Below are 25,859 nucleotides of genomic sequence, written 5' to 3'. Positions count from 1 at the left end.
ATGGTAAGCACAGAAAAAGCCGATGCAGCTCCAGATAGCTTATTTTATTGCAACACGTTCATGCTGTGACATGCAGGTATTAGTAAAGCAGAATGGCACCTGCACAGCAATAATACAGAAAAACTTCAGCAAAACAACAGCACAGTGCAGAAAGCTGGCAAGGAAGGAAAGAAAGAATAGTGGAGATATGCTTATTTAATGTACCTTCAATTTTGCAGTCAAATCTAGCAGCACTTCCTTCCACAACCTCTATATCAAGGATTGTTTTAGTAAAGTATGGCTTTACATGGGGCTTTTCCTCAGCCACTTCTTCAAGGAAAGCATCTGGCAGAGAGCAAAAAGGTGGTTAATCATTTTAAAAGGATATTCTCAAAACATGAGTTTCAATTTTTAATAACCAAATAGGTAATGAAAGCATCTTTTGCTTTTTAATAGAACAGTGAGGATGTTAGCTGCTTAGTTTTGTGCCAGTCTTTCACAGCTGGACAAAGATTCAGACGATAAATAGAATTAAATCACCATTCAGGCCACCGTGCTACAAATATTCTTTATTATTATATACTCTTATTAAATCTTATTCTTTATATAATTTATTTATTCTTTTTTCCTTGAATTTGTTTGTAATCAAACCTGGACTTTTCCTAGTCAGAGGGGCAACCCAGTTCAATTTGAATCAGGCCCACAGTCTATGTGGCTACGTCAAATTGACTAGCCTGATTTTCAGAGGTGTCAAACATCTGTACCCGATTGTTATACACCACAAATCCACGTTCCTAATCTGGATTTAAGGGAATAATGGTAGACACCTTGATTTTTTTTTTTTTAATGCCCCTCTCTGAGGTGCATGGTTAGCACGTAGCATGTGTGTTGGAGACAGCAAGTATTATTACTTTATTGCTTGAACATTTGCATGAGAAGGTAATACATTACTGCAATCTTTGTATAAACATGCATTCCCAGATTGATAAAAAGTGCAGCTGACAAATCTGCCTTAATGCCTTGGATTAAAGGTGAACGTTTTACTGACAGTACTTACAATGGGACATTTTGAGTAGCAAAGCAATGTAACAATGACTTTTTGATCTTTAAAAAAGGAAAAGATAACAGGAGAGAGAGAGAGCGCGAGCAGGAATAACAAACAACTGGTTTCTAGCATTTTGCTACAAGGTTTAGTAGGATTCAGAGGATAGGTAAAAATGCGGCGCAGCAAAGTTCCTTACCTTCATTCTCTACTTTGTCTGTGTTTATAGGGCTGGTAGGCGAGCTCCCGGAGGCCTTCCTCCCACTCATACCGGAAATCATTGCCATGGACGACAATCTTCCTATTGCTCGAACAGCATGGCCTGTTTTCTAAAACGTAATACAACGGCTTCTGGTCAGTCCAATCCAAAAGGCATGTGATTTTCCGTAACAACGGTACTACAATTACTTAGGATCTCAGCAAACCTCACTGAAATTCGTGGACAAACTACTTCATATATAGCTGTGTTGTTCTAGCAGAGACAGACCGGACTGGTTTGAATTACCAAATTTAGTTGCAGATATGAACTTCCCCTGATGAACTCATACCTAAATGAATGTCTCTGTTAGCTGAGGATAAAATGCGCTGCATGAGGAGAGCCAGCAAAAGAGCTATGAACCATTTAAGTGGAACTTAACTCTGGTGGTAAACGGATCTCTGAACAGCTTTATGGGCTGGACTAAGTTTCATGAAGAACGAGTAACCAGCTAATACGAAATGAATGAGAAAGTACCATCTGCATGATAAAAGCAAGCCTCTGACAGGCTTGAGAATCAACCACCAGGATCCTAAAATACGTGTAAAGTACTACCTCTCTAGTATGGGCACTTGTATCTTTGTACAGCTTGCATGGGCACCAAAGAAACATGTAAACTAGAACATAAGGCAGATTATAAGGTAAATTTACCTAAATCAGTATTTTGTAGTCTTATGAAAAGGCTGGATCCAGGATATTATACATCTGCTATCCTAGCTATCAGAATGGCACAGATGGAGCTGTTACATCAATTCTAGCTTTAAGAATAAAGAAGATATGGAGACTAAATGTTTCCAAGAAAATTAGTCTGACTGAATGCGTGAGAAGCTTGACGCTCCAAGAGGACAGGAACTACTAGCTTGGAAGAATGAAACTACCACAAAATGAAGGTATCTTTAGAGAGGCCACACTGATAGGCATTCACCTAGCTGTTCAAGTCTGATAAGGATGTCAGAATCCCCTGGCCTCAGTGGCGTGTAGAGGGCAGGGAGGAAAGACAGTCATACAGGGAAAAGCCCCTAGAAGAACAGGAAAATCTGTACTTGAACTCATACATCCTCCAATAGCCTGAAGCGGAATTGTGTTATATTTATGTAGCCATACACCCTCCTACTGCTAGCCCACACAAACCAAACCTGCTCTACTACATTCATGTACTAGTCACATCTGAGTTTTCAATAGCAGTAGAAACTACCTGGCATGATAAGTTTCTTGGAATCACAGATGTTAGAAATAAAGCGTTTTATTGGGATAACTAGCTCAATTCTATGTCCTCTTCATTACCTGCCATTTTCTTCTGGCCATATATTTCTTCATCCTCTCTTTGGAAAGTTTTTTGGCTTCCATGTTTTTGGTATCTTTTTGCAGCCAAGGATGCTGAAGACATTGAGTACAATCTAAGCGACTCCTGTTTTTATATAAAAAGGCTAGTCAGTGTTGCCAATAATGATGATAGAACCTAGCTGCTTTTACATTATTTCCATTTCTCTTTTTTGAGAGCTGATTTCTCTGTTTCCTATATTTAGCAACATAGATCACATGGCACTGCCATCTTAGCCACGCATACTTCACAAACTCACTTTCACAATTTTTGAAGTTTTTTTGAAGGTAAGCTGTGCATTTTTAAGCATTAATAAAACATTATAAAATAAAGCATGAAAAGCCGTATGTTTTGGTCATGTAATACATACAACAGAGCCACAATGGCTATGATTCAGCTTCCTCATTATGACTAGAATCCTGTCTCAGATCTCCTTTCCTTTACTCATAGAATTTTTCCCTTTTTCTACTGCTTAATACCCCTCTTCCCCACAATACTAAACAACATTTAACCAAACAGAAGTATCCAAATACATCTCTAATGAAACCACGCCAATGCTTCACTTTGTTCATGGTATATGTATAAATAACCCGCTGTCCTCTGTCTTTCTGATTGTAAACTCCTTGGAAAAAGAACATTTTCTTTCCTTGGCTTGTCCAGAGTCTTCTGTAAACAGGGCTTCCAACTCTGATTTTTTTTTTTTCCTCGCTGAACCACTAGATTTATAGGAAAGCCATCTACTCAGGGGTACCACATTTAAAAACAACATGTGGAAATATATCTGGCAACATTGCAACCCACTCAGATGAACACAGTGCATTTCATGCAGGAATCGGTAGTTCTTATATGTGGTCACACTACAGTAAAGACTAGAACAGCCACACAGGCCTCAGGTTGCATTTTGCCTGAGGAAAGGAAAAGAAGAGTGAGCAGGCATTTAAATGAAAGTGCTCCATTCAGACCCTGTACTGTAACATAAATGCTAGCTGCACACAGAGACAGATGGGCACACGCAGCTCCTCATAAAGTACTGCCAGAAGTGCCTGCCTCGATGCAGAGATTCATACTGGGGAAACAAGAATGGCAAGCTCAGACAAATACAAACATAAAAATTGTAGCAAGTCCAACAGCTTTACTTCATATCTTTCTTTAGTAGATTGCTGATAAAGTCCTTGGCATCATCAGAGATTTCATCAAAAGCCTCATCATCGAAGTCCCATGTTGCTGAGGTAACATTGGCTAGGGTTTCGTTGTCGTTGTCTCCCATGAAAGGAGAAAGTCCACTGACCCTGGGGATAAAACAGATGGACAGACACAAAACAAACAGTGTCACTGTGCAAATGATCAGAGGAAGAAATTAAGATTGTGCGTGACATCTCCTATGCCTTGCAAATCTTTGAGTGGAAGCTCCCTGATATTTCAACACACACAAAAAAGACTCAAAACAATTTACAGATAGTCATATGGGAAAGAAGCTAGAATTTTGACTGCAAAGATGAATGGAAAAGTTTTGTTCTTTCTTGCTCTTTTCCTGAGATTTTTTTGAGCAGAGAACTAGAATTAGGTGACAATGGAGAATTTGTACTTGCTACTAGTTTGTTAAATGACTTGTCTGGTTCTGCAGCAATAGTAGCACAATTTTTGTACCAAATTCAGCTGAATAGCTTTTTTTGGTGCATTCAGAGTGACTTTGCTACTTAGTGTCAAAACCAATTTTCTGTACATTTTATTCCATTTACCTCTGCAGAGATAGGCTAGGAAGAAGGATATATCATGAAACCGTGAAATTCACAGGCCTATTTTGTAAACAAAAAAAAAAGCAAAACCCCAATCATAGGACCAGATAAAACAGTGCTACATCACTGCAGGCTGTAGAGTTATGCAGATGCATCCAAAAGAGTAGTGCGGTCTTCATGTTCTCAGACAGTTATGATGACGCTTGAAATGCAAATAATACTCTTTTATAACATAAGTTGAGCCTGGAAAGCTCTTCACTCAATACAGTTGAAAAATTGCCAGTGAATGGCAACCACAGAATATCAAGAGGCCATTTTGCAGAGTGTCTTTCTCAAGTTTAGTTTTATCCTTTATTATACTGTACCTATGTGCATGCAGATATTTTTGATATCTCTGTCTATCACTCTGTCAGTAAAAACATTCAGGCGAAAGGCTGGCTTGTATTTTGGAACTACAAGTTACAGCTCTTCTTTCTGGCATCCAATTTACACAGTAAACTATCCAGAATGAAATTTTACAGACTTGATTTGCTTTCCCTGTACTCCAGTCATGTTAACCACTCTCTTAAACAGCCAGTTACATTTAAATGGCAGTACATTTCTTTAAATATGGAAAAGTAAGTGTAACTTATTAGGGTTCAGAAAGTACTATAGTGAAAAATATTGCAATGCTACTGAATATCACAGAACAGCGTGGTGGAAAAAAACTCTGAGACCAAATAAAGTGAGATTCAAAATCTCATTCAGAATTTTTTCCTGAGGATTTTACTTCCATAAGTAAAGTAGAAATACACATTCTTTCAGACAAAGCAGATAACAAATCTTTTACCATTTCTGGAAGATGCCTGTACAGTACAGCAGAGTCTAGAATCTCACAGGTATATTTCAGAAATTTGCTAGTGATGATACACGAGGTGAAGATAAAAGGTTGATTTCTTTAGCCTCAGGGAGGAGGAGGGAAATCAGAACAGAATGCATGTGCTCTCTTACTTTGAACTATATGGGATACATTCAAATACAACCATGAAGAGTGCCTTTATAAATGTATAAAATGGCATAAACCCAATTAGGAACATATTACAGGCATGAGTTACAGAAAGCTGAAAAATTAACATACAAAGCAGTGCTCACGTAAAACAATACCTTACTTCACCATATGTCTTTTACATTTACTGGAAGAGGCAAGTTTTCTGCCCGACAGCACTGAGTGTGGCAGCCACTGGACAACAAGAGAGAATCTGCTCTGCAGATCCTTGTGCACACCAGCCAGCAGGCCAGGTAAGTAGCTGCAGCAAAATCTCTGTCCTGGAATCTGCAGAGCACTCCTGCAGGCCCTTAAATCTATCCCCGCTCAAATATTTATGCATAGGAATATTTATGACAGCATCATCTTTCTCCATAGCATTTTAAAAGGTGAAAAAATCTCATCCAGATTGCCATTCTAAGCCTTGGGTCCCAGATACTCATTTTTTAAGTTGTATCCTTTTTGACTATGTTGTAAGTAAAATAATCTCCCAACCAATTCAGTAGCTTACAACGGCTTGTATTTTATACAAACTATGAGTTTGTAAAGTATTTCTTCAGTTCGTTGTCAATGTCGGAGATGCATGTCTTCTCTCTCCTTCCCGTTAAGCTTCTAGAGGAAATACTGAGGTAGCCAGAGCAAGAACAATCCCACTTTTCTTCAACACTTGATTGAAGTAAGGCAAATGTGACCTCTGCATAGTATTACCACAAATAGTATTGTACAGCTCTTGTGCTACATTAGATAATAGTTTGGCCTATTTCCAGAGATTAAGACTCTCTGCTGCTAGGTTGACAGCTCACTTTCCATGCTAGAAAGACTGCTATACATACAGAGACGTTGCTTCGTGTGGAAACACCACTGCCCATTGCTCCACAGTGACATTTCAGAGGCAGTGCTGATAAAAAAGACATCAAGTTTTCTGAGCAAAGGGATATTGCATGTCACACACAGCTTTTGAAGGATGAAGGTAAAAGGAAAGGAGATTAGGGAAGAAAAAAAAGCTTGATTGTTTTGGTTTGTATTTTTTCTGAAGAACTGGGTGACAGGATTGTCTGATAACTTCTTAAATGCTGTCCTAAATGTCCTCTGTATTCGGTATGTTATTAAATAGGACCAGTTAAGCCTCCACGCACTTTGTCATTTCCAAACATTCATCCAAAATACCCATTCAAAGGTTTCAACAAGCATATTCTTTAGATTTCTGAATGTGCTGTTGCAAATTTATAAAGCTAAAATAATTGTATCCTTCTCCCACAGTTTTATACTGTGAACCCATGGCTTTGTTATGGAAATACTTTTAAGGAGAACTAGATCCTTGTCTACAGTCAGAAAACAGAACACCAGCAACTCGTGTAGGTTATATTCTGAAGTTCTTATCTTTATCACAGATCTCCCTGGCCTAGGTCTTGCATGTTCTTTCCTTAATAGCCATTTAAAGTAATAATGGCCCAGCATCTCTTTTGACAGATTATGGAAACAATTTCATTTTGGAATGCTGAAGCTAAGTGATAAAGAGGAGCTACCTCTCCAGAAAATTAATACTGAGCTTGTACTAAGAAGTTACTATTAGACAAGCAGCAAGTTGTTTACTGAAAACATTTTTCCAGCTACTTAACCAGGCATCTTCCTGGCATGTTAAGCACCATTTGTTTAGAAAGTCTCTCAGTTTCCAGTTCTACATAAAGAAGAAAGATATTTCATCCTCTAGACGATGGTCAGCATTTATTGCGTGTTCTAACAAAGCACTGAGTGCAGATTTAGAAATGTTAAGATCAGAAGGGTCCGTTGTGGTCATTAGGTCTGACTGCCTACATTTCACTTGGCAATCTTTGCATTAAAACCGTCACTAATCCAGGAGAGATGAATGTGCTCCATGCCTCAAAAAGTCGGACTTTGAGCATTCCTCTGCAAGCAGATCAGGTCTGATGACACTGAGCTCCTCCTTGCAGTCTCTTGCATTGTGTAAGCAGTGAGAAAAAGTGACAAATTTCACTTGGAGGAGTACCTCTGTCTGACTCTAGTAAACCTGTGCAAGTCATGTGAAATAAGCCCATTTAGGCAGAGATGATAACACCCGCATCTTAGAGATCAGGTAGTAATTTAATTCTTTTACAAGTGAAATTAATTAAATAGTCTTAGTCTACTTTGTGGGGGACACGTATCCATGTGACAAAACAACCTCCTCCTTAGCTGAGAGCTGTCTGACTCCCACACTGACAGTCTCAAGGAAGAAACAGACCACCGGGATCCCCATGCAGGAATACAGCTCATCACTGGAGCAAGGGCTCGCTCTGCTCTCGCTCTTGTTTTACGTGCCCAGTGGATTAACGACGAATCACACCTCGCCAGTGCCAGTGACCAAATGATTCATTCCCTTTTGAACAGTACAATCATGACATTAAAGGGCTCTAACTCTCCTTCTGAAAGAGCAAGGAGCACTCTCTCATCTTTGTATTAACAAGGCTTACATTTTTTACCACGTGGAGCCAAGTTTAAACTGGCCAACCGAGTGCCTTGCCTTACCAAAGTCCTGAGTCAGCATACTCAAAAGATGAAGGATACTGAAAGATCTTTCAACCAACCCAAACTGCCAAACCAGGGAGCTATAGCAGCACTGATAAATCACAACAGACAGAAAGGAAAGGGAATGTCTGAAGAATCAGGTGAGTCGTAGTATTAGGAAGGCGCTGAAGAAGAGAGGCCACAGCATGGTGAAATATAATGTACCAGAAATCCAGCCTAAGCTGTGGCATAGCAAAAAAATTATTAACTGACAGACTGTAAAAAGCTATACCATACATGGAACTGATTAAGCAAGAAGAACTCATAGAAAGCAAGGAGGTTAGAAGTAGCAATAGCAAATTCCTCACTTATTTTAGTCAGATGCTAAGGTGATAGGAGGAAAAGTGCTACCTATTTTCAATTTAAGTGCACACACAGCTGAAATCTTAGATAGAAATTTGGTCTGAAATAAAAACAGAATTTAGAAATTGTTTCAGATTACCAAATATTAGAAACATAGGCTATCCAAAAGGCTCATCAGAAAAGGACTAGAAATAGAAAAAACAACAAAGAAATTCAGCAATGCCCACAAGAATAAATGGGACAGAAGGAGCTGGAAAGAATTCAGGAGGTTTAACCTTCATTAGATAAAGGTTATTGTAAACGCAAAAACAGACACTGAAATAGACATAAATGGAGATGATACACACAAGCTGTAATTTTTGTGGCCTGTTACTTCAAAGGCAATACATCAACTTAAGTATGTGGGGCAATATTGTGATGCAGAGCAGGACAGAGAGCAAGATGAAAGTGGAAGATAAAAACACCGAGGTGGAGAATACAAAGAAGGAAACTGAAGAACGAAGACTGATAAAGAGACAGGACTGGGGGAATTATCCAGAAAGCTTAGAAGGATTTAACATGTGTAGTTTAGAAATGCAGATAGGGTACCCAGGAGCTGTAGGACGGAATTAAGTCAGTCATGCTGTAAGGAAGACAGATGCAACATCCCAGCAGACTGCAATATCTCTACTTCTGCCTGCATGGCAAAAAGCTGAGAGAGGAATTTTGCTGCAGGGTTTTGGAGGAGTGTGGTCACCCTATTTCCTACTTGAGATGACATCCCACCCATTTTTTCTTCTGCAAAGAATACTCCTCACCCCCAGAGATCGCTTTAGCAACTCTTTGCTGAACTTGGTTTGTAGTTGGTGTTGCACAGGACATAGTGGAGACACAGTCTCTGTCTAGGCAGGTTACAAGTGTCTCAACTCTCTTAAATCCTACCATGAAAAATGTATTATGTCAAGTCACGCAATAGCATGGCCCTCCGGCTTCGGTTACAGCATGTGATGGACACAGCCACTTTGTGCCATGAAGTGCCTGTAGCAGGCCTGTCCCTAACTCTGGTGCCACTGCAGTGCTCCCCTCTCCTTCGTTGACCCCACTCATTGAGCTGGGGGAGAAGAGATGCAAACGCTAAGACACAAGTCCAGTGATGGGAAGTGAGGCAGATGCCAAATGAGTGTCTTACACTCAGTGCATGAGATTTGACAGTTCTCAGTTTATAATCAAAGCAGAAAGCAGTTATAACTAAAGAGAGAGGCAGCGCTCAATTACTTTTACTTGCATTCTGTGTCGTGATGTGATGGTCCATTTAAGATCATGGCTCCTATTTGTAAGACTGGAAAAATAGCTGGGCTTTAAGGAAGTGAAGACAGACTGGGAACCTGACACTCTGGGGCGGAGAGGGGAGACTTGCATGTCTCCCCTAACTTCTAGTATTTTATATTTCTGGCAAGACAGACATTGATTATTGCTATAAATGATTACTGTGGCAACACTTACGTGTCAAAAAGGCCAAGATTTTCACTGTGTTTGGGTAATATCTGTTTCCTTTCATGAGGTTTTAAATGAGCTTAAAGACACCTTAGCAAATAAGTCATTTCATAATATATTTTGCAAGGCATATCAGATGGTCTGAATCAAGTGTAACACCACTCCAATCCCATCAGCTGAATATTGCAGCGTCCAAATATTTTAAACTTTAAAATCTTGTTTCTAGTTGCACGGAGAAACCGTGAGGAAGCAGTTCTGCCACCGCCTGCAGACTGATCTTTGGCAAATCATTTCACCTTTTCTCCATCTGTTTCTCCCACTCCCTTTGCCTTGCCTACTTAGATGGAGCAGCAATCCTGGGTGCATGCCTTAGGAACACATGCAAACTACTGTCACTGATTTTTGCCTTTTTTGGCTGACATTTCTTACAAGAAATGGCCTGCTCATGCTGGAAACACACAGAAACTCATGAAATACTGTGATGACAAATGCCAGCAAAAGACCATAAACCCCCCCAAATGTGCAAATAACATGCTGCGGAGGTTAACATTTTGTTCCTCACCGTGTAAAAGGCCTCTAGGGGGCAATGCTGCATTAATTTAACTAGTGATTTTTCCATTAGCAGTGCGGCAGTCTGATTTGGGATCTCTCTAAGCACTCTAAGTGCTTTGTAGCTCAGGGGGCCTCAGAAGCTAAAGAAGTAAATGAATTTGTCTTCTGAGCACTGCTTGTGTGGTCTAAATTATTTGAATTACAGAATGGCTCAAAAGAGCTTTCAAGATCTAGAAAAAAAATGTTGGAAGTGAATGGAAAATAGAGGTCCTGTAAATAAACTGGCAGAACAAAGTGACCTTGAAGAGTGTAGCACACTTCACATATGAAAATAGAGTGAAGCAGAAGATAACAGAAATATTCAGATTTTCAGAGTCTTCGCTGGGAGTAAGAGTTGATGTGGTAGCTTTTGCACAGAATAAGAAAGAAAATGAGGTTGCTTAGTTTGGAAATTAGAAGGAGATCTGCCATTTACTTATGACAGAAACTGGAGTGAGGGAAAAAGAACCACGTTCCAAACTGAGTCTTTTTGTATGTTTATATTGCATCGAATTTGTAAAGCCAGAGTTGGAAGATCTCTTGTTGTTCTAGGCATGGGAGCTGGGAGATCCTATTCCCATATGCCTTTCTCTAGATCCACTGAAATTCATGATCACATATGATCAAATCACACATAGAGGTGTGTAACCAGGAGCTGCAGCCAACCATGCTCTAAAATATTTACATCACATTGGTCCATGTTGCTTATAAAAGGTGTTTATCCAGTGGCATGTGCTTAGTAATAAATTAAAATGCACTGTGAACAGATACGACAATGGTGGGATATCTTCTTTTCTGCAGGGGATATTATCTGGATAAGAAACCCCCCAAATTTCACAAAGATTTTCTCTCTGGATAATAAAAAGAGGGAAGATTTAGTGCACACTCAAAGATTTATCTTAAACAGCTGGGAAGGAAAAATAGTTTAAAGTTAATAATGAAATACTGTCACATTGTCTTTTTTAACGAGTTGAAGTTTTGCTAGTCTATGATATAAAATGTACAACACCAAATGGCTGAATCTCCAAAGCCGCTATTTCTGCAGTTTATCAATTAGATCCTTCAGAGAACAGTTTTCTTCAGCAAGGGGCCCAAACAGATTAATTTTTATTAATCATCCTGGAGTTGCTAATTACAATAGAAAAGACCAGAAAGCTGTAGAACACCCAGAAGTTGATGGGAATTTCATCTGTTCAGGAACTGTCAGGATTAGAGTCAAGACTAGCAAAGGTACTCACAAAATGTAGCAGATAACTCCTATACTCCACATATCTGTTTCATATCCAATAGGTTCATAGTTTATAACTTCTGGAGCCACAAACTCAGGTGTCCCAAAGAGAACTTTCAGAGAACCTGCATTTTCTGTGAAGAACGAAAGAGAAAACCATTACCTGCTGCATGCAGATTTTTAAAAGCAGTTATTCTCCAGTAAGAGCAAAACCAATTTTGCACTCATATTTGTGATTTAGAGAACCTTATCAGAAAGACAAACAGCATCTGAACTGCTGATCTCTCCACTGATACATGAATAGCATTGAAGAAATATTTATTAAGCATCCTCAAGGACACAGCACTGCATAGTAAGAAGGTTTCCATTCCAAGGAGCTGCAGCAAGACCAGGTCTTGATGCAAGAAAGAGGATAACTTTAATTTGAATGTCCTAAAGTGCAGAAGTGTTTGAGCCTTCATTGCTCTAGGAGCTGCACAAGAGGATTTCAGGATTCCAGGGCGAGAAAGGAGTTGAAGGAATTTTTTTATCAAAAAATTATTTTCTATCAAAGTGCAGGGTTCTGCACTTAATGGTAAAACGATATCACCGTGTATAGCTCTACCTTGTCAGTAAGCCTGGGTTTGAGCCTGCTCTCAAAACCAAGCTTGCCTATGAGCATATGATCGGTTGATCTGCAGCTCTAGAGTGGTGAAGAAAGGGAGACCATGAATCCTCCTTAGTCATCAGCTGCCAGTCCAAACTCTTACTCTGCTGGTTGGTAGCAGAGGCGTCCCACATTTGGCTCTTCTTAAGCACAATGTGGATGCTTTTAAACTGAGCTATAGCCAAGCTACTACTAGCAATATGAACTGAAAGAATGAGGTCATGGGACACGTGAACAATCTCTTCGTCCTTCAGGTACTGACCCACCAGTATTGCTCTACTGGAAAATGCTACAGTACAGCAGTGACGAAGGTAGATTAACAAGCTATACAGAACCTAATATTGTCACTTATTGCTACCAGGGTGCAACTATCAGTGATACATCCAACTTTTGGTGATAGTGTGAAACACAATGCAAGTCATTTAGATAGAAATTATTAGGCAAATCTCAATGGGCACATTTTCATTGATGCTCATTCTAAATAGGCTGGGAAGAAAAGAATATACGTGGTCAAGAAGGGAGTAAACTACAAGTAGTAAGAAACAAGAACAGATTAGGGATTGGGGAAAAAACCAAATTTTAATAAAAATTTGTATTATAAGAATATAAGAATGTCAGGAGATAAATCATTTCTGACTTGAAACCGGTGTGGATTTAGGTTGAGAAACGCTCGTCGAGTCTGTACCTCTGCCTGAACAATTGGTATTTGCATTAACCGAGATCCATCACGTTATGTTTACTCTTGTGCAACAGTAGCATCCAGATTAAGCACAGAAGAAGGACATAGGGAGACACCATCCCTGCCCCAAGGGAGATTACCAGCTAAATAAAATAGACATGAATGGGAAGAAAAACCAATGTAACAGATTCCGATCCTGCTCCTGTTAAGGTAACCACATGTGCAGAGATTTGCAGCTCAATAATCAAGAAAAAAGCTTAACAAATAAAACTAAAGGTCAAATAATTGTTTCAAGAAGACTACAGTAAAAGTTACTTGGCCAGAACACTGAATCACTACAGGATACTTTACCAGAACTTCCCATTATCACATTTTGCAACATAAAAACTGTTCCAAATACTGATTATGCACCTACAGTTACCTCCACTGAAAGCTGTTAAGTTATTTCATAAAATCTAATTATACACCCAAGTCAGTCCTCTTTTGAGGTATTCATATCCCCAATTCACCTCCTGAAAACTGAAGGATACATGGGATTAATAACTTGTTTTAAGAATTGAAAGCATGTTTGAGGCAACTTCCAGGCACTACCACAAGGAATTCACTCATAGTTATGCCAGGTTCCCATCTAAAGTGCTGTGAAACTCTTTTTGCTTTGCTCAGACATGGTGATAGTAAATTAATTCAGGAAATCGCATCTTCACACGTTCTCCCTCCTTTCAGACACTTCGCCACGCAGAGTCCCCCTTTCTAGGGAGGGAAACAGAGAGGAGCACCTGAGCGCGGCCCCAGGAAATCACCTACTTTCCAGGCAAGCTCACCAATATCAAGATCCCTCCTGACAGATGTCTGAGTAGGCCTGAAAAATCTCATTCAAAAGATATTCCATAACATCCCTACATTCATGTAATCAGAGTTTTCTTACCCCAAAAGTTAGGAAACTTTTCTTAATATCCAGGATAAACTGACTTAACTAAAAACAAGGCCAACGTCTTCGCCACAGTGGCAATAAGGAGTGACACCCTCCCTTTTCTAAGCACCCTCCCTTTTCTAAGCACAAGTGGGAAGACTTGAGATCCTGTCTTTTGTTTTCTTTCTAAGCTCAACATCTACACTTTTTTCAAACTGTCCTTATGAAAAATTACTTAAATTTGTCACGAAAGACCTGTTTTCTAAGAGCTTCATCATGATCTTCTGAATCTGAGGCTCAGATTTTCACATCCAATTTTGGAGGCTTTTCTGTGCACTATGTAAACTACCATGAACCACTGTGTATGCCAAAGGCTGGGGTATGAAATGTGCTACCCGTAGGTCACAGAAATGTTTTTTGAAAACACAGCATTTGAGTGCAAGCACACAGTGTGAAAGAACTGATACAGCATTTTCTGTGTATAAAAGAAAAAACAAAAGAATGAGACCTTTTCTACTGAATAGTATGTCAAATCTTTGCCCAGATGTTTACAAGCTTGATACACAAGTAGGATCTATGTTTGGATACCACTTAGTTCAGATAGAAGGCTGACAAGCTAGCTGGAAACTGTTGCTGTCACTGTGTATAATCAACTGATTAAAAAAAAATCTTTACAGTACTCAAAAACCATTCCCTTTTCTCCTCAAGAAGTTTATCTTAAACAATTTTCTACATGTGTTCCTCAGCACACCAAAAAAGGTCAGGAAAATATCCCACTGCAGCTTTGGTATTTCCTGACAAAATAACAGAACTAATTAACTGCAGAAAATGACTGCAGAAGGAGCTGATCTTAATTTCTTTAAAACTGATAAAGACATTGAATATCTAGATGCATTAAGTTTGCAGTTGTTGCAAAACAGCTACTAAAAATCTCAGCAGCTGAAGTGCAGAATCAGTCACTGTTCCCTTTAGCAGCCCCTTGGCTGAGTATGGCCTGTTGAATCAGGGTCAGGTCCATAGTATGAGAGCTCCTAATCCCACATCTATCAAAGCCAAAGGGAATCTGTGAAGAAAAACAGCTCTGCAAGGTCTTCTGCTTTTGGATGGCACTGAATGTTGGAAAAATTAGTCTAAAATGAATTACAGGAAGCAACTGAGAACAGCTTAAAAAGTTTGCAGTTGTTGCAAAACAGCTACTAAAAATCTCAGCAGCTGAAGTGCAGAATCAGTCACTGTTCCCTTTAGCAGCCCCCTTGGCTGAGTATGGCCTGTTGAATCAGGGTCAGGTCCATAGTATGAGAGCTCCTAATCCCACATCTATCAAAGCCAAAGGGAATCTGATGGTCAATTATAAAGTAACCAGGCACTGACGGCAGAGGAACATGCTCTCAATGGCAACTGACAGGATGACAGCACTTAGTAAAAATTGTTTTTGACAATTTAATAATTTTTTATAAGGAAATGAGACAGTAGAAATCATTTTCTAATTTTGGAAAACATCTCAGCCAACTGTTAGGAACGTCTTAGTGATTAACACAGAGCTTTTGCTTTTTGTGCATAGGACAGAAAGGCACTTTCTCTTCCTAGGGAAGTGCCACGCTCTGGGTTGTCCAGAATGCCAGGCTGTTGTGAGAGACTAGTTTCTTTTCAGGGATGAAAAAAACAGCAAATACCTATGGTGTAACTTACTGTATTAAGCCAAATAAGTGTGCAGCATTGTAAAAACCAAGATCAGCTTCAGTGCCCATAGCTCTCATCCTTCCACAAAAGAAAAGTTATACAGAGAGATTTACTAGATATGACATGCCTGTAGCAGCTCACAGACTATTGTCAGCAGTGCAAAATACACGGTGACACCACTACATTAACAGAAAAATGGAAAACCTAATTGATACAAACGGGCTGTTGAAAATAGGATCTTGCTTTTGTTAAATATGGTTTAATTCTGATTTGAAGATATGAAGGTAGCTGAAGAAACTTCTGTAAAAAGGCGATTCTGTGGTTCCTTGTGTAGTATATCTTCATAGAATCTGCTCACTTCAGCAGTAAATGTAGGGATTTCCAGGCTGAAAGCTGGAGTATGGCTGGATGGATGCTTTCATGCATCTCTGACAACAAAAACTTCACAATTGGAACTTAGTTAACAGTTCTGCTGTTTCCTCAATAAGAACAAAAACCAGCTTATGCTCCCAGAAAGTATTGCCTCCACACTGGTAAAGGAACGTAATGGCAGCAGAATCTTTTTAAATGTGATATAACACATATTTCGCTGAATTCACAGTGTCTACGCGATCAAGATTCATATAATGCCCCTTTGGAGTTGAACTTCCCCCAAAAATCTGAAAAGTAAACTTTTTTTCTCCTATTCAATCAACATACCATTTTTGGTTTGTTTAGTAAAATTACGCTCTTGGGTATGCTGTGGTCTGTTACTCATGTGCCAAAAGAACAAGGAGCAGCAGCATGTAGGCAGATAACAAACCAGAAGATTGGAATTCCAGGCTTTACTCTTACAGTAATCATCATTCTACTTTTTAATAAAGTATCAAACATAATTTTGTTTAAAGAAGGAAGGGAAAAGATCACAAACAGGAATCTAGTTTTGAGTCACTTATAACAGTAGCAATTCATATGAGCTGTCCTAATCAAGTTAATGCGAAAAGAGCCACAAATAACAGCTCTCCCAGTACAACAGGTTCCTAAACTATTTTATCTGCTTCTAATTCTTGGAATGATTTTTCTTCCCTGTGTAAGTATAAGATAAAAAAGATCGGTATGTGATGTTGGTATTGTTATTTATTGTTATATGTTAATATTAACACCAATATACACAACAGGAAGGCTGCTTTTTAGAGCAGAGTTAATATTGAGCATTATGAAGAAAAGCAGCTCTGCAAGGTCTTCTGCTTTTGGATGGCACTGAATGTTGGAAAACTTAGTCTAAAATGAATTACAGGAAGCAACTGAGAACAGCTTAAAAAGAGGAGGTGCTTGTCAAATGGAAGAGGTTTTTTTCAGTCCCACTGCATTATTTGCAAATAGTGCTGCTTTATCAACCATTTTGAGCATGATGAAAACATGGCTCTTTACAAAGTACAGCCTGTGTTTAACATGTACAACAATATGCTGCTGTTTAGGATGGGAAGTGATAAAACCAAAGGGGAAGTGTAAACTGAACGTAACTATCCGTCTTTGAAAGTCTTCTAGAACATCACCTTAACTCCTGCCCTCACAAAAGCCTCAAAGATTTTTAGTAACCCTGAAGACCAATGTTTTGTTGTATTTCTTACAGTTACAGAGCTAAGCTTTTGAGACTACCTGCACTAAATGTAAATATTTATTAACATGACTGCTGTATTGTCATAGAACACGACTGTGTATTTCACCTTGTAACCTACAAGGATATCCTACCCACAGAAACCAATAACTATTTTGAATACATTTAACTGCAAACTCCTCATGGAGACGAGGTACACTGCACTCTCTTTGGAAGGTCTTGTTTTTACCTGTTCTATTTTTTTAATCTAAACCCAGAACTATATATATATGAAATATGTCTGTTTACTCTTCACACATGAGAGTATAATACTATGATTTACTGCTTCTCCTGCCCTTTTCCCCGTGACATACTGAAGTAGGCAGAAAAGTTATTACCTAATCTTCTTGCAAGTCCAAAGTCAATGAGTTTGATACTTGTACCGGTCTTGTTGACGCACATAATATTTTCTGGCTTCAAATCCAAATGGACAATACCCTGCTTATGGATGTACTGAACTCCTTCTGAAATCTGCCTCATATATTTAATGCACTCTCTCTCTGTCAGTTCAAAGTCTTCATCAATGATTCGTTCAAAGAGTTCTCCTCCAGAAACACTAGGACAGACAGAAAAAAAAAAGAGGACTTCTGTAGCATTTTCATTTTGGGAGAAATCAAGCTATTTCCTTTACACAAATACAGATAGTTCAAACTTGCAACAGGACTTCAGGACACAATCTATGTGCTGTAATGGCCTTTTCCATAGACACGAGGATCACTCTGTTAGGAAAAACCACCTCCTGCTGTGTTTGGTACAAATCAATAGATCTTTTCCCTGCTGAAATATTCCCCCGGCTTAGGACTGTGAAACACACACGCTAGCATCCCAGACAGTGGGCATGCAGCTGGATTTACATCCTACCTTTAGCATTTAGCCACTGCTAAAGTTGAGAGGAGAGGCTGGGAATGCTAGAGAATGGCTGGAGAAGGAAGAATTCAAATGATACAGTTAATGCAAAGCTTGAAGGGTAAATCAGTGACCCACATGAGCTCAACGGGAATTGCCTCCTTAGTTTTAACAGGACTTAACACACAACTTTTTTGGTGCTGATATTTTTAACTGAACCATCATCACACTGCTTGTAGGTCGATTCCAATTTTATGCTTATTTAAGCTGTGAAATAATTGCTCTTTCCAGAGTAAAATCTCCTGGATCAAACTCCTTCCAGAACTAAAGTGGGACAGTTTTATTCTAGAGATAATAAAACAAAATGTAAATTGTGCTTGGTCTTTTTTTGAATTCTGAGTAATCACTTAACTGGTCCATCTGCTCATGTCCAAAGATGGCAAATACTTTTCTGTATGCAGTGGGCGAGTGACCCATACATAAGGGAGCAAATGGTGAAAAGCAGCTTTGCTTTTAGAAATCTGTTCTTAAATGAAACGCTATATGCTCTTTATGTGGCTTAATATTTGGCAGCATTCCTGCTGATTGCCAAATGTAATTGCACATTTCACTTACAGAAAGAAAACACGCAACTGAAAAATGGCTTTGCAATGTTTGCAAGTTGTCAGATACTTGGTGATATCCCTCATGTATTAAACTGAAATTGAAACATCTGGAGTTCTGGATGTATTTGTAGCTTTGACTATGAGGTTTCAGAAAATAAGTAATTAGAAATGCTACTGCAGTTTCCTGTTAACAAGGAACCAATAAGAATAGCATAGGCTTGACATACTCAGAGGTTACACTGGATTATAGTATATACATAACATAAAACCAATATTATGGCTACAGCTGTTGGATAAACAGCTCTGAAAATTCTGCTATCAAGTATTTTGTTACTTCAGTAAGACGCCAGTATGCAGGTGTTTCTGAAATCATCTGTACGCAGAATGTTTGCAGCTGGAGCATGCTGCAATTCCAATATATCTCCATTCCAATCCTAAAGAGTATAGGTTGCTTTTTGACTGTTTAACCCAGACAATAATGACCCATTACACTAAATAATACACTAAATAATACACTAAAGTGTTGGGGTTTTTTTGTTTTTGTTTTTGTTTTTTTAGATCCCTAAGTTGTCAGAAACCATACCATTGTCTCCAGCACAGCTTTTTGGCATATATTTGGATACTGAATCTGCATGTAGGATTTTCTTTCTTTTAACCTACGACTGGTAGACATTCTGGTAACATCATTAGATTAAACTGTAAATGCGTTTATAGAACGCATTTTTTGCGTTTATATCCTGAGCCAAATCAGGTTTCATTTTTCCCCGGTCAGGATGCTGAACTGAACCAGTGCTGTCCAGGTACTGCACACATATGCAAGAAGGAGGAGGCTTTCTTCACACAATCACAACTACATCAGAACCTAAATGCCTGATCAGGTCAATGAGATTTCTTTCTGGATTCGTCTCTCTTCAGTCTCCTCTAGGTGAGGAGACTTTAAGACATTTAACTCCCAATGTTGGATGCCATTCGCAACATGCTAATATTTTTTAGATTTTTTTTTCCACTGAGAAATCTATTGTGGAACCGGTGCATTGCTGTAATTGAAAAGGAAACCACTGAGATTTGTTCCTGACTTCCAGGAAATGGCAAATTGGAGGGTTTTCAGGGAAGGACATGTCAAATTATTTGAATTACTATAGTGTTTGATTCAAAATGAATGATCAAAAACTCTAATAAACACCACTTCTCTAAAAAAAATCTATTATAAGTATGAAATGAAGCCACATAAAATAGTGTCATGGCATAAATACAAATATGGGAGAGAAATTACTGGGCAAAGTTCAAAAGGATATACGAATAAAATTACAATGACAAATTCAGGGTAAGTATCAGGAGGGAAAACCCAAAGGTGCTCCTCAGCAACAGCTAAACTCCAGTCACTGCTAAAATCTGGTGTAAAAGTAGACTGATGGCAGGTAAGCTTGATTTATTTGAAGTCCACACATTTACACTCTGTTGGGAATACAGAAGAACAGCTTGGGTACTAAGAATTTTGGAAAATGGGTCTCACTACTTCTTTGATAGGCAGGGAAATATTGGCTTAACACCTAAAACAGAAATGATGGCTCGGTGGCTCTCTAACGATCCAAGTGTGGTTGCCATGCTGGGACTATGTCAGTTGGGTGACAGCGGAGCTGTGACGGTGCAGAGGTGACCAGGCCATCTGATATGAATGTGTCACGCCAGCACCTCAGTGCCCAAACCCGCTCCAGCGCTACCAGCGCTACCAGGGACAGACTGCTACCTCCTGCCCGTGTGCTGCCTGGAGAAACCCTCCTCCTATGGCTCTGCACACTATGGAAATTTCAGAATGTGGATTCCAAAGCCACAAATTGTGGCCACCCCAACCTAAAATCACATTCTAATTAGACTGGGTAACAGAACTATTTTAAATTTGATTGCATTTTTATACATATTTTTTAAAGTAAAAAGCCTTTGCTGGCAGTGGGAAATTAATGGAGTGTAAAACCATTTGCTATTCAAAACTCTTTATACATTTCCTTGTTTTCCGTTAGGTCTGCCAGCTCCCAATTCCAAGCTAAGTAGGGTTCCCTTCCTTTACCGTCATCAACTTGCTCAACTTCTAAATCTAAATATAAAAGCAGTCTTGCACATAAGTGCCTGGATTGCATAACAAGGATTCAGTCTCTGAAATGTACCCATGCAACAGCAGCTTGCACATAGTGTAGACAAACAGCAAGCAAGCAGAGCAGAGGTATAGTCTCTTTTCCTTCTAAGAACCTCTATCTTGTTTGACACTTCTAGGCAGCAAAAAAGCTGCTTCTCCTTCTTGCAGCAGACAGTACCTGAAGCAGATGTGGCAGGAGCACAGTGCCTGATGTAACTTTGGGGGAAAGACATTACATAGATCAGGATTTAATTTTTTTTCCAGCTGTTGCTGCCACAAGTACAGGATTTACACTAAGCAAGGTGCATTACGGATGATGCAGACGTCACTTTGGTGATGCACACTCGTTGCTTTTGAAGTCTGACCACTGCTTTCCAACCCACGCTGTGCAAATTCTTTCCTTCAAATGAATACTGGTGCACGAACATGTTCTGAACCTCCTCTTTTCCAAAAGTAAAAAATATCTACTATCTACAAATAAAAACATACGTCAGCCACAGCCCTGTGAGATTGTTACAGTACTGCTCTTGTGGTGCTTTTCTGCTATTTCCCACAATGGTGTGGAGTAAGTACCACAAAGCAAACAGTTTCTGGGAGGGTGGAGATAATTTTGCCGTGTAAGTTAGCAACACCTAAGACAGCAATATAGGCTGACTTCAGATTCAGCTTTGCTTAATTGCTCTTGGGCTGAAGAGTGCAATGACTTTCAGATAAAGAAGGAAATATCCCCTTCTACAACTGTTACACCTGGACCATCATGGAGAATGGTGGGGGTTAACATTAGGGGCAGAACAAGTCCTGTTTAATTAGTTTTTTGGGAAACAGAAACCAATCTTTCTACATCTACTGTTCTTGATTTAGAACATTAGATGAACAATTTATGGAGATTTTTAGACAGCACTCCCTTAATAAATACTGCACTTGATGAAAACTAAAGTGCTCCCAATACCTCTTGGGCACTCTAAATTTGCCTGGGTGAATTTTTCATGGAACCTCAACTATTTTGTTTGAATGTAGGTTGAGATTTGCATTCTTAAGCTTATCTTTCTCTTCCATAACCAGTTCTACCCCAACATTCAATTCTCTATGAAAGACAACTGACCGGTGTTTAAGTGAAATATGATACAAGCGTCTTCTATACATTTTTAGAAATGCCTGAAGAAAAACTAAATTATCTCCTCCTCAAACAAGCCCAAGCCCAAGTTGCAGCTAACTTTTTTTCTTTCCCCTTCCCAATTTAGCATTAGAAGCGAGCTGCAGAAAAACACCACACATACTCAATTAAAAAAGGCACAAACAAGACAATAACGAATGTAATGCTTCTTCCCTGATTTTAAAGAGATATACCACAGATTCACTTATGCAATTTAAAGAACTTGCGTAAATAACTGGAAAAACTTAGAAGGTGTGAAACACCATCCAGGCCCTGCAAACCCTGCATGGGTTTGACAGTCACCCATGTCTAGGTAAGTTGCTATTTTTGTATACACAATTATTTTCAATATTATTAGCTTTGCTAGTGTGATCTCCTTTATACTTACATTTCCAAGACCATAACAATGTTGGCTTTTTCTTCAAAGGCATCTACACATTGGACAAGTTTTGGATGATGTAGACAATTCATGATGCTGATTTCTTCCCTTATGTTTTCTTTTTCCTTAGCAGAATATGCTTTGAAAAATTTTCCTGCCCAAACTTTTCCAGTCTTCTTTTCGACAAGCCTAAAGACTTGTCCAAATTTCCCCCTGAAAATACATAACTATTTCCATAAAATGTTTTTGCAATGTATGGTTCACCATGAATAGCAACAACATTTTACTAAATATTCCAGTGCAACCACTCTAGTCTGAAATAAAAATGTCATCATAACAAGCACTGATTTTGCACAGAGTAATCTGCAAGAACTTTTTAATGAATAACATATCTAGAGAGATTCCCCAGAAGGCAAAAGTTGCTGCAAATCTATCAAAATCAGCAGAACTGTGCTGAGCTGCACCAGTTGAAGAGCTGCCCCAGAACTTCCACTCAGAATTTGGTTTGTACATAGCAAAGATACAGTAGAAATACAGCACTGTATTTGTACGCTGATATTACAAGCTGAAAAACTCACACACACTAAGTATAGACATCCATACACATACACTAATGTGTATGGATAATATTAATATCACACTGCAGCCCAAAGACTCCCAGATCATCCCTTTACTTTCTAATAAACAATATTCCCATTAGCATCTTCTATACAGGAGGGTTCAAAAAACCAGACTCCTGCAGAGCCTCAATTCATACAACTCAAGCTTTTCTGCACCCTGCAAGCTTTTCTGTTGGCCATACACCTCCAAAGGGGAACTGGACAGGAAACACCTTACGTGTAAGATGTAGGTGAAATGAGAATCCCAATGCTAGAGGCTTCAGTGCTGTTAATTCAATTTGCTGAATACACACAATTCCACTTCTGTGACACACTTATCAGGTAGAAGGACGGGAAGTGGCAGATTTATTATGAGAAGCACACAGGGCCCCTAGCCTTCAGCACCACCAGGAACACAAATTGCTCAAAGATTATCCTGGCATGCAATTCACATAACCACGAGCTTGACTACTCAGAAACACAGCCAGGTTAATCACTGACCTCCACTGAGCAATACTATTAATGCTCTTGGGATTATAACCACTGTCAACACAGATTCTAGCCTGTGGGCAGGATAATCTTGTTATCGCTAATGGATATAATGGAAATGCAAGTGCACAGTGTGTTCCTCTCTTTTCAGCTAGCTTTTAGAGCACAGAACAACGAACAAATCCTCTGGCTTTATTCATTTGTGGGCTCCACTTTCCTTGCCAAAAATGCATGTAATGCCTATTTAAAAATATCAACTAATAGGAATACAAGATCTTTATGGAGTGGAGGCCAACATACATTAGAATCTATTTTTACTGCAACAGAGGAGCCCAGCTGAAATGCTAAGAGTGCAAGACACCATCAAGGAATGAATACACCTCATCTTTTTAATTGACTGCTAGCTTCAAAAACACTGTGTCTTCAAAAGCACAGTATTGTACTTACGATCCCAGTCTTTCTTCAATATTGTAGACATCTGAAACTTTTTGCTCAGTGTTGATAGCAACCGTCCGATATTCGATCTCCGTTTCTTTCCCTTCTATAAATGAGGATTAAGAATTGTGATTAAAACCTCCAAACAGCATGAATTAAGGATGCAGCTTTGCATTTGTCCATATTAAAATATGAACTTCTTACCATCATCAGATAGCTCCACTTCATCTTTAAGTTCTATGAAGAAAAAAAAAAGCCATGATTAATTCCTTATATAGGATACAGTACTTATATAGAAGAGTCAAATTATTCACAGTAGTATGGGTAACTGGTAGATCCTAATGGCTAAGCAGCAAACAGTAGTCAGGGAGTTTGTGCATTAACTTCATAATCAAAATCTATTCACCACATCTACATTTCTACTAACTACATAATCAAAACCTGGTCACCACTTCTTAATAAACCAAGTTGAGGTGTTTTGCAGTGCTCAGCTATTTTACCTGTCTATTAGAAACATAGGCATACTGAATCAGTTCAAAATCATCTAGTAAACTGCTTTCAGAATGCTTTAATGAAATGGAAAATAAATTAAAAATATTAAAATCAGTAACTATACTATTGGTACAATGGCAAATCCTTTTCTGGCTTTTCTATACATTTTTGGGACTGAAAACCAAAACTAAAGCAAACTCTTACATGAAAAGATGCCTTGCAAAGCATCTAGACAAATTTTTGAGACTCAGGAGGACTGGAAAAATTTGGAAACCATACACCTTCCTGAGTGTGGCTGAACTTTGAAATCACCGAGGTCCAAATGGAGCCTCAGTTCTGCAGGTGTATGCAAAGGCAGACAGAGATATTGGCAAGCCCAGTAACAGGAGGCAGAGTGAAAGCCGCCCTGAGTGTCTTCCTAAAAATTTTCAAGTGCAGTAACTGTCAGTGACACTGGTTTGTGTGTTGTTCCCTATGTTGCTGGCAGGTATGGGGAAAGGGGTTGCAGTTGCAGTGTTGTTTATATTACTTACACCACTTGGACTTGTTGCTAAGACCTGTGGCTATGACCAGTAATCTGAGAAACTGCAAAGGCGGTTTCAGTGATCTGCACAACTCTCCTGTCAACTGCTGAAGCAGCACTTTGCCATTGTCGAGTGCAACCCCAGCCAAGCGATTTATCCCCACCGTGCCAACCGATTTATGTTACGATGCATTAATGCAGCATTCCAGACACTGTTGGGTGCTCTACATGCACCTACTTTACTTAGAGTTACATGCAGCAGATGACAAAAAACAACAGAAAGAAAGGGTGAAAGGGGAGCAGAGAGCTAGTCTGACGTGGTCATTTTGATATAACTGACCAGCTTCGTCCCTCACCTTCTTCTACCACCCAAACACATGATGTTGCATCTGTATTCTGGTAGCAAACTCAATGAAGTAGCTATAACGTGTTACTAAAGCCTCTCTTTCTTTTTGCCAGGTTTGCAACACTTGCATGCCCCAGCACAGACTAGCTGGGTTGCCATCAGCCGAGGTACTAGAATAGCAGGGAGGGAAGGGGGTCCTCCCCGCTCGGTGGTAGCTGTCCTCACTCACATCTTCCTCATCTAGAAACCACACTTGCACGAAGCACATCACATTTTCCTCCCCTTTTAAGGGCTGCATAAGGGAGTTGATCCCAGCCACGCTGCCAAGTAGTTACGCCTGCCAAATGGCTATTAGACAGACAAAGAAGTCGGTTCCCCGCTCTGCAGCAGCACTATATTCAATATACGAGCTAGAAACCTTTTGGTCTACCAGTGGAAGCCTAAATTAGATAAATGATACATATCTGAGCTTGGTAAGCCCTGAGTAGCTGTGCCAAAATCTTTCTCAGAAGTGAGTCAGCGGTACCAGATTTTCCTCAAACATGGCAATGTCTGCCTTAATCCTTTGTGACATGGCCTTATTTTAGTAGCTGTTTTCTCTGAATCCACAGTGAAAAGTTTCCCATGCCTTTCTTCACTAGGATTTGATTGAGATTGCTGATATGCACTAGCAGCCTCAGTATAAAAATCAGTAATCACTCTTTCTGGCAGTAATGAAAAATCCTTAGTTACTCAGCTAAGTGTTTACATAGATGACGGTTTGAAGTCCTGACTTTCAGAGGTGCTGAACGC

General features: G+C 39.3%; 1 protein-coding gene across 6 annotated transcripts in view; it reads right to left on the bottom strand.

Moving 5' to 3' along the window:
* MYLK (myosin light chain kinase) overlaps nucleotides 1–25,859 on the bottom strand; it is a 228,691-nt gene that overhangs the window by 3,755 nt on the left and 199,077 nt on the right. For all 6 annotated transcript variants that reach the window (XM_064514692.1, XM_064514696.1, XM_026118420.2 and 3 more), the window contains 9 exons: nucleotides 23,911–23,943; nucleotides 23,719–23,812; nucleotides 22,193–22,396; nucleotides 17,408–17,625; nucleotides 11,529–11,652; nucleotides 3,735–3,887; nucleotides 2,562–2,685; nucleotides 1,221–1,350; nucleotides 205–324 (listed from right to left, as the gene is read on the bottom strand). In XM_064514692.1, coding sequence (XP_064370762.1) covers nucleotides 205–324; nucleotides 1,221–1,350; nucleotides 2,562–2,685; nucleotides 3,735–3,887; nucleotides 11,529–11,652; nucleotides 17,408–17,625; nucleotides 22,193–22,396; nucleotides 23,719–23,812; nucleotides 23,911–23,943 — 1,200 coding nt within the window. The remainder of the gene's footprint in view (nucleotides 1–204; nucleotides 325–1,220; nucleotides 1,351–2,561; nucleotides 2,686–3,734; nucleotides 3,888–11,528; nucleotides 11,653–17,407; nucleotides 17,626–22,192; nucleotides 22,397–23,718; nucleotides 23,813–23,910; nucleotides 23,944–25,859) is intronic.

Source organism: Dromaius novaehollandiae, chromosome 7 (genome assembly GCF_036370855.1).
Source record: "Dromaius novaehollandiae isolate bDroNov1 chromosome 7, bDroNov1.hap1, whole genome shotgun sequence".
In the NCBI taxonomy this organism is placed as follows: domain Eukaryota; kingdom Metazoa; phylum Chordata; class Aves; order Casuariiformes; family Dromaiidae; genus Dromaius; species Dromaius novaehollandiae.
Note: the sequence above shows the minus strand (reverse complement) of the source record. Positions and strands in the feature narration are given on the sequence as shown.